Source organism: Solea senegalensis, linkage group LG15 (assembly GCF_019176455.1).
Source record: "Solea senegalensis isolate Sse05_10M linkage group LG15, IFAPA_SoseM_1, whole genome shotgun sequence".
Classification (NCBI taxonomy): domain Eukaryota; kingdom Metazoa; phylum Chordata; class Actinopteri; order Pleuronectiformes; family Soleidae; genus Solea; species Solea senegalensis.
The window spans coordinates 215,115-231,102 of NC_058035.1; the positions used below are offsets into that span (position 1 = coordinate 215,115).

The window sequence follows — 15,988 nt, forward strand, 5'->3', positions numbered from 1 at the left end:
CACAACAGATAACAGTTGTGATTGGAGTGTTGAAGCTGATTGTCAACCCATTACACACACACACTCGCAAACACACGACCAGTTAGTGTGTTTCCTAAAATACGGTGTCGTTAAGGGTCAGTTGATCAGATTAGCGCTTTGATTGACCTTTCTCAACAAGAAACACTTGGTCAGAGATGATTCTCTGGTGCACTTCAACAAATTACATTAGAAACACATTTTCTCACTCTTACTATGTTGTTTTTTTTGTTTTCAGAGGAGACAAACAACTGGGAGAAGGCGGAGGCAGTGTGGATGAAAATGCAGGAGGAGAACGTCATTCCAAGGGAGAGGACTCTGCTTATTCTGGCAGACATCCTGAAGAATAATGGCCGCAAGGTGCCCTTTGAAATGCCTACGGTAAAAAAAAAAAACAGTTTTATAATATGTACGTCCCAATGATGCTCATTTGACAGATGTGTTACTCGGATGAATAATTGCCAGGAGGTCACTTAAAGCAAAGGCTAGAAGATTCCCAAGAGCTCTGGAGGTCTCTGAAAATGCCTGAGGTCAAACAAAACATCCAGCCATGCGGCACTGATGGCTAAACACACATTACTGCAGTGCCTCTGCATACATTTGTCATTCAATTTAGATTATAATAGGGTGGGGGGCACCATTGGTTATGAACTGAAATGATAAGTTCTGATGATCAGTTAATCTTTTAAGTAATATGCAGCCTCTGGAATGATGTAGCACTGTCAATGTTGAAGGTTGACACACACAGTTAAGTTCTGTACATTTCTGCATTTTAAATGTTCCCAGAAAAGAGTAGAGAAGCAAGATTGGTCATATTTTGCAACATTTCACAAATTCTGTCAAGGATTATTTACACTTTAATGTTCACAGTAACTTACAGAAGTAAAATGCTTAGAAAATAATGTTGAGACAAATAAATATATTCAATGTTGTCAATCTATAAATTGATAATGGAAGTCTAGTTTGTAATGTTTCTAAGAGTGAAGAAGTTGTCTCAATAATAAGCTCTTTCTTTTTGAATAGTTAAACCTAATTGCAAAATGATCATAGGACCTAACCTCCTCTTTCCTGCTGAACTTTAAGCCTCTGTTCATTATGTACAAAAGAAACAGGATTGAAGCTCTGATCTGAAGTGTGGTCAATCAGACCGGCTGGCTGGTGAAAGGAATTACAGCTTGATCTGTCCGTAATTCTGTAATTCCAGACTAATTTAGCCAGCAGCTAAATGCCAACATATGGCTGCTTAGTTGTATAGAGTTGGTGATTTGGGCTGCACTGGACTGAATTAATGCTTATGTCATAGCTCATCCTGTATCCTCGATAGGGCACTTTGGTGCTAGAAATATATCACTATCTTAAAATGTAGGTGTCTTCACTTGGGGTTTGGGGTAAGTAGTGTAAAACGTCATCTCCTGTTGCCAGTCAGTGGTTTGAAGAAGACCTGTACTCTTCTCACACATGATATTTGGTGCAGATTAGATATTGTAACCAAGAATTGACAAATCTTGACAAAACATCCTAATGTGATGCCAATGCCGTGGACACACCTTTTAAGATATTCTTCAAAAGCAAATTTTGATGATGAACGTCTTATGGCTGGGTCACACTTTTTATGTTTGGTGTCTGCAGAGAGCTGCTTCCCATTTTCACATGCGAGTACATGCTCACAGTTCCCTTCATACTAGGAAAAGCACAAGGAAATGATGAATTTCACATTCACACACCTAGTGCACTTCTGCAAATAGGAATTTAACAGTACACTGACCAAGTTTGAAGACAAAATGAAAAACCATCCTGGAAAAGTTGTCATAAGTGATGATTCAAAATCTGTTAAAAAGACAAAATTAGGTGAGCACCGTCAGAATATACAGCGTATAAAAATATGAAAACAAATATAGAACAGTGATTTTACTTTTACTGTTTCTCTTTGTTTCTGTATTATGTTATGTTTGGTTTATGTATGTAAGTGTGCTCCAATGGCCTGAAGCATGATGAGACGGGAAGTGATTGCTGTTGCCTGGAGCGATGAACTTGGTGACCCTAGGGGCACTTGAGTTGACACCCCCGCTTCGACACACATACTCTCTTAACACACACATACTTTTCTTTTCTTCAGACCTAATTTGCCCCTAGCTGGTACAGCTTAACCCCCCTTCCCCTCATTGGAACACGGGTGATCGAGCATTATAGGACTCCACTCTGCCTGCCCAGCATTATTTACACTGTCTTACAGTACACGCACCAGCTCACTGTCAGCACATGGTTCCACATGTACAGACTTGAATGTTAGATAGACATCACACATTGTTTTCTCACGGTTTCCTGGTGCGTGCATGTCATTTACAGACTTGGTACGAACAACCTGCCACCATACAGCAGGCCACGGAAGCCACGACCCCCGCCACAACCGAAAATGAATATCGGACGCGTCTGTGGGCCCTCTGTAAGAAAGGCAATGTCAGAGGTAAGCAGCAGGAGGCTCTGTAACATTATTTCACATAACATAGAGCTGACATTAGAAGCTGCTGAATCCTGAAAAAAAGTCTTGGCCTAATCAAAAAGACAGACTTTAGTTAGACCAGATAACAATTAAAGAAAACTTGATGAGAAGGCAGAGTTATATTCCAATTAACCTTGGCATGTGACGTTTAGCCAATCATCTTGGAAGGCAACATTTTTAGAGACACCATACCTCATCTAAATGTTATTGGACTGAAACCAAGTTATTAACATTGTGATCTGATCTGATTCTGCTGCCCTTTGCTTACTGTATTTTCTCCTGCTCCTGTCATTTTCCTCTCTGCAGAAGCTTATGCAGTGCTTCAGAAAGCTAATGAAGCAGGTGTAACAGTAGGCCCCAGCCATTATGACCTCCTGATCCGTGCTTTTTTGTCTGTCGGAAACATAACGGATGCCATGAAGGTCAAAGACATGTAAGTGCCTTACCAACTTGTTTTGCCATTGGATAAGACATATTTTGGTAAAATATCTCAAAAAAAGAGTTTTAAAAATAAATTCTTATCTTTTTTTTTTTTTTTTGTTTTTGTATTTTAATTTTATAGTTAATCAAAATTGTGATTGAACGTGTACATTATGATATATTTTGCTTTAGGGCAAGTATGTGTTGTAGTCAATGCTCTGTCAGCTTGGTGTGTGGCGTCAGGTCACCTCAGGCTAACAAAAAAACATATCTCCTCACTAGACTTGAGGATTATAAACTGTGTACTAACACACTCAGCCCTGCTATGAACAGTGGCTCTTACTAAGCTGTAGGACTCTCTCACACACACACACAAATATGTACAGATTCATTTAGGATTTCTGGGAAGTGGCTGACTGTAAAAAAAAAAAAAACTTTCTCCAATTAGTAATTTGTCAGTGTTTTGTTACGGGGACATATCGGGTTATGAGCCTGCAGACAAATAGACAGACGGGCAGTGGTATTAAAGATCTGGCTTAAGTCAACTGCTGATCTTTTGTGCTCTCTTTGTCTCTCTTGGTAATCTCCTCCTTTCTTTCTGCATAGAAAAAAACACAGTGCCAAAGGGTATATGATAAACCAAAAAGCGGTTCATAATTTTACATAAAAGATGTAAAAACAAACATTGCACTCGTGGTTCACTCTCTTATGTTAGGAGAAATAATGTCAACTTTAAACCCACGTTTCAATAAGTGCGAGGCAATACAAGGGATAACCCATCTCCAGTCTCTGTTTGATTTGGTTTATGACACCCCTGACTGGATAAAGGCCAAGTTTATCTGCTCTCCAAATGAAAGGTGAAAGAAGCTGAGAGGAAAGTCATCGAAAGCTGGAAATGGGAAGTAATAGAAGGAGATAAAAAGAGCTAAATGGTAAAGGAGGAGTGAACGAGGGGAGATGGACTAGATTTAATCATGTAAGAGTTTAATGAAGACGCTATAGGCATTAATTCTCAATGCGTGTGTGTGTTTGTTTTTGGGTAATCTGTACAGAATTGAGCAGCGGGGTGCTTACGGTGAGATTAAGTGATTGAGAGAGAGAGAGAGATGATGATGAGAGAGAGGAAGAGGTGGATGATGGATTCCTTGGCTAAAGCAGAATACCTTTAAAAGGAGAAAGGAAAAGAGACTGTGTGTGTGTGTGTGTGTGTGTGTGTGTGTGTGTGTTGAGGAAAGGTGGATGAGAGAGAGAGAGAGAGAGAGACACACACACACACACACACAATGAGAATGAGAGACAGCCTCTAGAGATTTTCTCTCACCCGATAAGAATAATTCTGACCCCACTCCCCCACCTCTCAGTCTCTACGGCAATCTGTCGGCGACCGTGTTACCAATTCCAATCTCCACCGTGACCCTGTCACAGTGGCTGCTGGATGCTGCTTGGCCTGGTGTCACCGTGGTGATAAGGATTGCAGGCCTGATGCTCAATTGAGCGGACGGATTAATCTGGTTGCAGGGCTATAATAATAAATAAAAAAGACGGTAGCCAAGCTTGATTGAGGTTTTAGTGGCAAAGAAATGAAAAGGAGGAGGCTGAAAGGGACGAGCAGACGGAGTCAGGGAGGGGAAATCGGGAGGGAGGAATGACGAGGTGCTGGAGCAAGTCCCGGAGGTCTCACCCTCCCACATAATACCACACACAGACACACATGTGACGGAGCTCAACAGGACAGCACAACAACATGTACGATGACATCAATCAACTGTTTGATGTCTGTATTATTTTCAGAGTCACAGCTGGTGCTTTACAAGAGGCACAGATTTGCTGTCAGTCACATTTGTTTTCATTTTCTTGTCCGTCTTCTGTCTTTCAGCTCATATTTTGATCCGTCAAGCCTTTATGGAGTCTACTGCCTGATGCCTGTAGAATGTAGAAAAATATTAACTCAGGCATCACAGATTATAAAGATTTGCTTTTACTGGTTCAGTATCAGCGTTAACGTAAAAAGACTCTTTGTATAAACCTTCCTGTTAAGAAGTTACAGGGTGCACATCATACAATATATTATCATCGTATAAAATAAAAAATGTTTTTCTCTTTATTCATAGTAATGACCCTTCTGATATGTTAGGAGATTACATGACACGTGGCAGTTGGCAGCTGTGTACGATTTTTAGTATATCATTTCTATAGATTTCTATAATCTATACAAGAATAAAAACAGAATGCAGAAGATTAAGTGAGCTGCTATATAATCTTCTGTATTGTTTGTCTCTTTGTTTTTATTATTCCAAACTCAGTCCAAACAATATTCAACTAAAGTGACTCAATTCAGTGGATTGAATACCTGACAAATGTCATGGCAATTATGCTCATTCATTTGAAACATTACCCACCCATGGCCAAATGTATTAAATGAGCAACTACCTTTTTATACATAGAACGGCATAATCAGGGCTAAATCTTTATCATCTGCTTGTACATTACAAACTTTGACTTAAGACAGAAAACGGATCAAACAAATGTTATTTTTTTTAACCGATAGACTCTAATAGCATGTATTAAACCAAGAAAATGTTTTCTCCCAGTGCTGTGTCTCATGTGCCAGACTTCCAGCTGAATACTATTGCCAACAGTTTGTTTATCATCACATACTGCAAGAAAGGCCAGGCCAAAGGTAAGAAACAGACATCAGCAGTAAACTTACTGTAAACAACTTTACATACACATGTTAACTTAACACTCCTTTCACAGATGCTCTTGAGAAACTGAAGTCTGTGGTGCAGATGGGTCAAGTGCCCACACAGCTTGCCATCGTCAGACTGACTCAGGCACTAGGTAGCCATGGTGACCTGGAGGGTATCAACGAAGTGGAGTCAGCACTGAAGGACCTCGGCTCAAACCTCAACCTTTCAAGAATGCTTTTTGTCAACAACAAGGCTTTGGCACACATCAAGAAGTAAGATTTCTTCATTGTCGAAATTTCCAATGGTCATTGTACTATATTATGCTATAAGAAGTTGGAACAAACACAGACTGAACAGTAATGAGAATCAATGTGGTGTGCCAGCACTCGGTCTGTGAAAAGAAACAATGTTTTTTCTAGCCGCGTCAAGCAACACTACCAGACCTAACTGAGGGAGCGTTTTTGTATATACACCAGCAGCACAGGGGTGGGTTAGAACGACCATGTTTTTTGAGCAATAGAATTCACTTCAGAAACTTCTTGTGCGCGCTTATTTATGTTTTCAGTCATACTCCATCATGTTTGCTAACACAATTGTTGTCGCCTCCGTCTTTCTTGAAATAAAATGAATCACTTCCTGTGTGCAGCGCAGGAATGTAGCCTGCTGATAAGAGAGGATTTTTAGCTTTCTGATTTTGATTTTCTGGTTGCTCCTTTTGAAAAATAAATGATTAAAACTGAAATAAGTTTGTGGACAAAATAAGACATCTGAGAACATCATCATTTCGAGTTTTGGGAAACACCAAGTATGACATGACATTTTATTGACCAAGCAAATAATAGATTAATTTAGAAAATAATCGACGTTGCAGCTCTAGAACTCATTTGACAGTGGTTTGAATCTAATTGTTTTAAAAGTGATGCACTGTAGTTTTAAGCAAATCATTTTAATTATTATCTATGGCACATTTTATTGTCTAATCAAAAATGTAGTGCTGTGTTTATGTGAAAGTGTTTTTGTGCACAGAGATAAGGAGTTAAATGCAGCGCCTGCAGCAGAGTGTGATAAAATGCTGGTCAACACACACTAAAAGCCTACAGGGCGAGTGGGGCGTCAAGTATTAATAGATGTACTAGGATTATTCATGGCTTCCTTTTAATGTCATGAAATCACTCGTCTTCTGCTGCAGCTCCACTGCTCCTTAAACAACAGAGAGCAAAATCTTAAACACAATGTGCATCAAACTTTCATTGCTCTTCTTGCCACATTAGCTGCATTATAAGTAGCATCCCCTGCTCGAGCGGTAACATCCCCTTGCCAACTTATAGGGACAGCAGGAAGTAAAGAAACGCAGGACAGTCTCACGCCCGATTGGCCATTGCAGCACAGGCCTGTCAGCTTGAACCCTGACCTGCGGGAGCTACGCTCTGAGCGGCTCTGACACGTGCGTCCCCACTGTATCTGAGTCAAGCTGACTGGTTAAGAGCAAGAGCGGAAAAGCGAGCAGGTCCGGAAAGAGTAGCGCCACATTTAGAGGGGCCCCCTGCTGAATTATTCAGACGGTCCCAGTCGCAACAATCAGCGCAGATATGTTCTCCCACCTCTGGACACTCACACATATACATACAGAGACGCTCACACACCCTGCGAGTTAAATATTCATTATGAGTGGTGACGGTGGGGAGGGAGCAGGGAGCGTAAAGTGTTACTGGTGAGGTTGAGTTGCCAGATTGAGTTGTTTCAGATTTGTAGTGCTTTGGTATGCAGGCTTTGTTTGCTTGTTGCAGCCTCAGCATAAAAGCATTTCACAGTTGGTGTGTGAGTGAGTGTCGGATCACACTTAACAAGTTGAACCATGGTTTAGCTGTTTGACGATTACTCTTTCCCTCAGAGACCATCTTGTTCAAGTACAAGTTTGTTTTTTACATTTCCTGTTAATCTGCTGATGAAAAAATATGTACATGTTTTTGAGTGTAGTTTGGATCAAACATTAACTACCCATTTGTTTCCCTCTCTCTCATCAATTCTCACCACCCATTGAAACATGCTAGCAATGACTTGGACTTGGCTACAGATTTGCTGGAGTCTGTCTTCACCAATCCAGATTCCGTGAGACAGAGTATGTCCTACGTCTTCAGGAAGTTGATGCAAGATGGCAATGACACAGCCTTAGACAAGTGTAAGTGACACCATGCACATGTGTACGTCACAATATGACACGGCAAAAGAAGAACAAAAAGGCATTGACCATATGTGCATGTTTTATTATAGTGAGTGCTATGGCAGAGCGGCTAGCCAATCACTTTGCCTGCTACGGACCAGCTACAGACCTTTTCCTCCAGCTGCTGGAAAATGACAAAGTTGAGGACGCTAAGTTCATGCTGGCTGTGAGTACAAGTGTGTGAAGGTTTGTGCATGTCCCAATGAGTTAGCTGTGTATTTCACACACATGGCTCCTATTTGTCCATACCTTCATCTCTATATAGATTATTCTAAGTATGTCCTAATGTCTAATGATCTACATATTGTGCGTGTGTGGAAATAAGATTTTCGGCTCTTTTTCGACCACTGTAAATACATTTTAAATCTCCTTTTGAATGACTTGCACTTGGCAAGATTTTGTTATTGCAGTCAAAACAAACAAGGGCTGATGTCAGACCCTAAAGATGTCCCAGATGCCACAACTGTTGAGGTATTCATCCTCCACGTTTATGTGAGGAAATCCTTGTCCACAAACCACCACGAAGTCTGATGTTCTGAAACTGGTGTCTGCTGCTTCACTTGGTTAACACAGTTCATGCACTGTAGTTCAATGACTTTGCATTGACTCTGGGGACATGAATATGTAGAGGCTGAATGGGTGAGAGACGTTTTGGGAGGACGCCGAGGACTAGGCAGCTAAAGAGATGTAGACATTTTCTCGGAAAGCCAGAAGACGTAGTAGTTCTCCATCTGTTCCTTCCTCCTCTCTGACAGTGATTATTCCCCTCTCACTTGCCGAGTGATAATCCCTCTGTCACTCAGGTTGCATGTGTGACGTTGTCCAATATGTGAACTACAGGAGCCTGCTTTGCAGCTCATTTTGTGTTCACACATTCATAAACATTGAAATGAAAGTATCTTAAATCTTCTACATTTAAGTAATACTTAATACTTTAAATTTTACTTTGATAAAGAACTAGAATCAACAAAACCTTAGCAGCTACTGCAATGGTAATACAACTAAAGCAGCACATTTACAGTAATCATTAATATTAATATAATATACTATAAAACAAGACTGTTCATTAATATGCAAGCGCCTGACAAGCTTGCATGTTAATGAACAGATGCGTTACTTACTACTTTCGGCTTCATCGCTATTTAAACACAAACTCTGGGTCACATCCTTTTTGAAGCTACAGTAAGATTCTGTTTTAATTTTAATCGACCAAGTAGAGATGGAGAGAAGCACAAAGATGATTCCTGGTTGTCTGCATTGATCGTTCATTGTTTTTCAGTGTTATTCATTTTATCACTTTCTCCAATGTGCCGATTTTCTGCTTTTCTTTGTTTGAAATTGAACACGGCTGAATCGTTGGAGGTTTTGAACAAAAAGTTACACTAAGATAACTTTTTAAACACCCCCTGAACTTGAACTCTGGGTAGTGGTGTCTGACTGTTGGTAGCTGTCTAATTTTAACTTGAATTGAAGAATGCGTTTAGCTCCACTGTCAGGAAGAAAAACTATGTCTCACAAACTCTTGTAGTTTGTTTAATAACTTTGTAGCCTTAGACTCCTCTGCTGTGCTCCTGTCTGTCCCTCATCATGCCCCGCTGTGCTCCTCAGGGTCACATGAGGGAAGTGTCTTGACTCCTCCAACTCATCATTAAAGTGAAGCCAGGACAAACATTCTGAAAAGCTTTTAAGTAGGCGAGCAGACTATAATGTGAGGAGGCTATCAGGAGAGATGTAGGCTGGTCGGTGGGGAGCAAGCGGAGAACGAGAGGGATGAATTTAGTCATTAAGAGAAGCGGCGATGGAGAGAAGCAGCGAGGCAAGCGTCCACACTCGTCCACACTGCTTTTGTGCATGTGTGAGTTGTGAGGAGTCATTCAGGAACAAGAAGAGAAGCATTCCCTGGGCAACCACAGCTTTTAGGCAGTGTGGGTGTGTGTATGAGGGGCAAAGAAGAGAGAAGAACCCGCTGGTTGTTGCGTCACCTCTGGGAGTGGTTGGAGTAGTGAGAGAGGGAAAAAAAACGAGGAGCGTGAGTGAGAGCATGGAACAAAGTTGAGTGAAGTGGCCGAGTGATGGTTAATTGCTTGATTGTGCTCAACCCGTTCTGCCACTTAGTGACTTCAAAAGAAGGCTGTGTGTGTGTGTGTCATTCTGTTAAAAGCCTTTTGGCCACTTGCTTTTAATTCTGTACAAGGAGGACGAGTGAAACACGTTTACGACTGGCTAGTAATCGGATCTCATTGCTGCTCAGCCAGGAGAACACACACATGTACTTAAAGCACACCAGTGTTTTAATGCATCCCTCTCATGATATGCACTCATGCACTGGTTAAATAAATAAACCACTGAAATATCATTCAACTTTTTTACACAAGATGTATATGGTATAGTTAAGGTCTAGTGCACTGACTTAACTCATTCACTATTTTCTATCAGCGTTGCTGCTGCTGCTGCTGCTGCATTTAAAAAGGCAACCAGTGTCATTTACAGTGTGTCAGAAATGGACCTAAAAAGAGAATTTGATTAAGGGTTAAATGTTTTCTCAAGCTCATATGTTGCTTCATATTAGTTTATCAGAGACCACTTTATTAGACACACAGGATCCTCATAGAATGACAGGAGCCAGTGTGGTCGTGTGCTCCTGTAGCTCGTCTTCTTCAGTGTTTGACATGTGTTCTGAGATGGTCTTCAGGATGGTTACTTCCTGTCTTCTCAAACCAGTCTAGCACTTTGACTACTGTTGCTAGCTGGATATTTTCTCTTTTTTGGAGCCTTGTCTATAAACCCTTGAGATTTTGTTTTGGTGAAAATCCCAGTAGATGGGCAATTTTTGAAATACTCAGACAAGTCTGACATCAACAACCGTCCAATGTTCAAAATTGCAGTCACCTTTCTACCCCATTTTGATGCTCAGTTTGAACAGTCTCAGCAGATAGTCTTCACCTCGTCTACATGCCTAAACACACATGATTAGATATCTGGAACTGGCAGTTGAATGGGTGAACCTAATGGTGTCTATATGTTGGCGAGTCAGCAACAAGAAATAGGTTTAGAGATTTTAGAGTTATTCTTATGACAATAAAAGCTTCAACTGTCTTTTTATACCCTGGTTAAAGGACAATTTAGTATAAGTCTATTTCATTTAATTCTTTGGTGGGGGAAATAATGCTCACCAGAAAATTGAGAATTAATTTCAGATTAATTTCTTCTCTCTCTCCGCTTTGGTTGACTATCATCTCTTTTACTTCCCATCGTCTCGTGCATGTGTCAGTGTACAGGCCACAATTGTGCAATAACTACCTGGACACAGGCTGCCGTTAATTTTCCATTGAGTGCCAGATATGGCTGTCCGTGTGACTAAGACATGATAATCCCGCTTTGTGACGCCTTACATTTAACTCCATAAGGAAAATGAAATCGATAATTAACCTTTAACCCTTGTGAAGTTGTATGGGTCTTTATGTGAACATGTGACTATATTTAATGTGTGTTTTTTTTATCTTACTCATGTGAAGAGTACAGGTTTAAGAGTTTTCTTGATTTAAAAAAAAAAAAAAAAAAAGAGGGTGTGGTATAAGTCACAGGCCTCACACTCGTATATTTTGTTTCACTGTAGCGTTTCAACGCCTTGGCTGAACAGAAGGACGCGCTGATGTCTTACCTGACTCGAAAAGCTCAGAATCCTGGACAGGTAAAATCCCACAGGTTTTGTTTGAAATTGAATTGGCAATATTCAAGAATTATGTCCTGTTTTTTTTGTTTCCCATGACTCCATTCAGTACAAGCAACATTGTACAGAGCAAATTCAGCTAAAGAAGAGACTTCTCATTCTCTTTCCTCATCAAACGTTTAACTTAAGTATAAATCAGATCCATTTTTGTGTAAATTGAGGTAAACTATAGTTTTTATTGTGGTTAAACTACATACATGTTATTCTTCTTAAACATGTACTGTGGATAAATGTGCTCACATTTTACAGCAGAAATTCTTTATTTACATTAAGTGTGAATTTAAAAGGTCCAGTGTGAAAGAATAAATAACATCTAATGATGAGAATGAAGATCTAACAAATGGAGGCTAGCGTTCACAAACCAGTAAAAGATGTTGTCGTTCTTCGTTTGAATCATGAGAATCTACTTCAGACTCTAAATTCATGTAGAAACATGGCAGTGCAAGATGTCGGTCTCTGTAAGTCTACGCCCTTGCCTAAAGAACATATAAAAGGCTTTTTCCATAATGTCAGAAAATGCTGAAAAATGTTGGTCAGTGTTTGTCAAACCTCTTGTTTTGTCCACAAAACAAAATGATTCAGTTTTAATGATTTCTTTGTTACATGGAGCAAAGAAACCAGAAAATATCCACATTAAAGAAGGTGGAAAATCACAGAAACTGGCGTTAATTCTTTAGAAAACCCTCAAACCAAATAATAGATTATCAAAATAGTGGACGATTCATTTAGTAATCGATTAATAAGACTGTTACTATACTGTGTTATACTGTTTGTGTCCACAGGTGGGGAAAATTAAGACCCTGCTTAGCCTGATTCCAGACTTCACAACGAAGGATGTGTCGTACCCATACCTAATGAAATGTCATGGTAAGACGCACGCGCACACACACACACACACACACACACACACACACACACACACACACACAGAAAGAGAGGTTTTCTGCAAGTCACTGGCCAATGAGTGTGAACATTAACAATGCATCAAGTCAGAGAGAAGAACACATGTCTTCTAATGAGTTAGCTGGCCGGTAACATTGTCCACCACTCGGTGCTTCTTTTTCTCAGGTCATGTTTTTATCCTCCTCCCGTCTCTTCTTGCCTTTGTCTTTTCTTTTCTTTTTTAACTCCCCTCTGTCCATTTGTTTTCTACCTCCTCTTCTCCCATGCCCCTCTCGTCTCCCCCCTCTTTTGTACCTCATCACACTGGGGATGAGCAGACATGACTATTTAATTAGCATTAGCTTGCTATTGGGTCAGTGCTGCCACGGGGACACAATTAGCGATGTTCTGTTCACGTCTGTTCTTTGCCCTGTTCATGTTCTTTTTCTCTGCTCTCTCAGAAAGGTTGTTTCTCTCACTCGTACTTTTCTCTTCTTGACTGAAGTGACCTCCCCTTTAACTTTAGTCTCACACACCAAAACCCAAAAACCACACTCGTTCATACTGGTTTGCACCATTACATCAAACATCTCGTTTAAGATGGGTCGGCCTGAAGCACAGACTTAAAACAGAACAGAAAAATGAGCCGACTTCTCACTTGATGCAAACAGATTCTTGTGAAGTTAATTAGTGTCAGGTCTTCGTCAACAGAGCACAATGTCCATTTTGTAAATGATGTTCCCATTGAGAGGAAAATAGACAACGGAAATGAGTTAAACCCCAGTGTGATTGACATCCTGGTTGTAGGTTTCAAAAGGGGAGTTCAGATTTCTATTATCTATTTCTATTATCAGGGATAAATAACAGAAACTGATACAGATTTTAAAATGTTTATTATTCTGCTAAAGCAGGTGGTGCAGTCTAGAAAATAACATCCCCGCACAACTGCTTTTCTGATATATCCTTTCTTTCCCTCACACATGCTGTCATTTTTCCTAAATATCAAACATTATATTCAAATAGAGATGTGATGGTATATTTCTTGTTTCCCCTCTCTCCTGACAGTTTTAGATAAGGACTTGGCATCAGCCAAGGCTCTGTATGAGCAGATGCAGGCGGAGGGTATCGTCGTAGACGAGCTGTCCCTCAAGCGACTGGCGAGACTTTACCACAACGCAGGAGAGGAGGCGCCCTTCACTGAGCCCCCTGTGAGTTGGAAACACGCACACACGCGCACACACACACTTAGAGATAGGTTGCAAATGTGATGTGTGTCCATTGTTTATCACATCTTTGCTTAAAAAATGTACTGTTTTGGGAATAATCAATTCAATTCAAGCTCACACAGACTTCACCCATGTTGTCAGTAGCTATAAATAATTATCCTCTTCATTTACACAAGTTCATTGTGACTATAGCAACAACTGTTACGCCTGTTATCTCTTTTTACTTGGTAACAACTTCTTAAATCCCCCCTGAGCACACACAGTGCTGCACTTCTTCTACCACACAACTGTCAGACCCATTCTCACACTGCCATTTTCATTATTGACTAATATGCAAATGCAAAAATTGTTTGACATAAAATACTTGGACACGACAAAACAGTTATTGAATCATTTGCCAGTACTTTTCCTCTCAATGAACTAAGCCTGTGGTAAAGCCCTGTGACCCCGTGAATGAAACAGTATCTACATTTATGTCCCAAATGTGAACATTAAATGTCCGTAGTGTGACGATCTGTCCTCTATTGTTATAACTTAGTCAGAGAAATGGCTAATCTTTAAAACAATACTTTCAAATCAATAATTCAGGATCCGATAGACGACTACAAACACACAGATCCCTCCTAACTGGTGCTGGCCCTGGTATAGTTAGTGCCGTTGAGTCATTCAGTGTTCCCAGACCTGGGGTGCGTGTGGGTGCCACCTCGAGTCCATGTATTGTGTAAATGAGACGCAGTCACTGCAGTCGCACGTTTTGCAAGTTGCCTTATTTCTGGCAAAGACCCTCATAAAACAACACACACTCATGTAAGGACACACTCCGCTCGTATGTGGAGCCCCCTCTGCCCCAGCACTTTGATGTGCTGTCCCCTCGAGGCGGGTGTGGACCAAAGCCTCCTCTTACTTCCTGTCACTCACCTGCAGTGCAAAGATAGAAGAAGGATAAAGGTAGAGACGTCGCTGCATTATTCACTGAATGTCAGGATCAGTAAGTGATTGCTGGGTTTTATGAGCAGAGGAGTCGCAAGGAGAGGGAAAGGTGAAGAGTCCGTAGTACTGGGAAGTTCTCAAGGAGAAACCCACCTCTGGAATAATCCACAGAACAAGTATTCATCTGTACAACGGAGTATGAGAACCAACATTTTAATCTTTCCAGAATAAAGTCATAATCTTTCCAGAATAAAGTCATAATCTTTCAAGAATACAGTTGTAATATTATGAGAATAAAGTCGTAATTATTAGCGAGCAACATCTCAGATGATCAGCTGCAACCTGCGTCAAGATGAGAAACACGGAGCATTTCATGGAGTTACATTCTCATAAAATGACGACTTTGTCCTCAAAAGATTTCATTTTTTATACTCCGTCGTACATCTGGGACATTTCCTCAGTAGAAAATAGTTGCTGTGTTCATGGTTAGATTCTAGATTTATTTTATACTAATGTTCATTCTTTGCTTTAAAGTGCACAGGCCCCCTCTGTTCTTTAAATTTCATTTTGGCGTCATTGTATTTTGTTGGAAAATCTAAAATCTCCCGAGGATTTCAAAATTTCAACAAATTAAGCCAAATCTGGAGAGAAAACGCTTTTGTAATGTGGGTCACCTGATCCTTTTAAAGGCACCGACCTCCCATGCGACAGTGAGCGCTGCACATTTATCTGGATTAATTACTCCGTAAATAAGCAAACATACCTTGTCATGAGCTGTAATCTGCAGACGCCTTGCTGCTTAGAAAACACTCAAACACAACACTGGATCAAAACGCAGTTTAATTAGCCACAAACGGAGGCAAGAGAGCAAAAGTGTGCATTTGGGGAGTTTGCTACAAATCCCTTATTTGTGTATATTAATGGGGATTTAAAGATGAAACGAGACAACCTGGTTGGAGAGTGCAGGCTATTACACAGACCCAGGAGGCCTCCACTCTCTTCCAGCCTCACTGTGATGAAGCTGGTTTTGTCTGGAGTCTGTTTGATGCTGAGTTGTTTCTCTTTGTTTCTCGTTGCAGGAGTCCTTCAAGTTTTACGCAGACAAGCTTAAAGACAGAGCTGCCAAAGCCCAGACGGCAGCAGAGGAATAAAGAGAGCCACCCTTCGTCCCTTCGTACATCAGTCCAACTGTTTGTTTGTTCATTTTTTTTGTCACTGTCTTTTTCTTTTCTTTTTTTTATATAAAGGTAGTTTGAGCTGAACTTTTGAGATTATGTGCTGTAACTGTGGGGTGTTCAACTCTGTCTGCTGTGAGATCACAGATGATTGTACAGAAGTATTTATGCTAATAAATGAAGTTAGGAATCTGGA

At 40.5% G+C, this 15,988-nt stretch overlaps 1 protein-coding gene across 1 annotated transcript in view; it reads left to right on the forward strand.

The window, feature by feature from the left end:
- lrpprc (leucine-rich pentatricopeptide repeat containing) overlaps positions 1-15,988 on the forward strand; it is a 49,407-nt gene extending 33,419 nt beyond the window's left edge. The window contains exons 28-38 of the mRNA XM_044045548.1: positions 257-399; positions 2,365-2,482; positions 2,825-2,951; positions 5,530-5,618; positions 5,696-5,900; positions 7,680-7,807; positions 7,900-8,015; positions 11,466-11,540; positions 12,362-12,446; positions 13,527-13,669; positions 15,697-15,988. Coding sequence (XP_043901483.1) covers positions 257-399; positions 2,365-2,482; positions 2,825-2,951; positions 5,530-5,618; positions 5,696-5,900; positions 7,680-7,807; positions 7,900-8,015; positions 11,466-11,540; positions 12,362-12,446; positions 13,527-13,669; positions 15,697-15,768 — 1,301 coding nt within the window. The 3' untranslated portion in view covers positions 15,769-15,988. The remainder of the gene's footprint in view (positions 1-256; positions 400-2,364; positions 2,483-2,824; positions 2,952-5,529; positions 5,619-5,695; positions 5,901-7,679; positions 7,808-7,899; positions 8,016-11,465; positions 11,541-12,361; positions 12,447-13,526; positions 13,670-15,696) is intronic.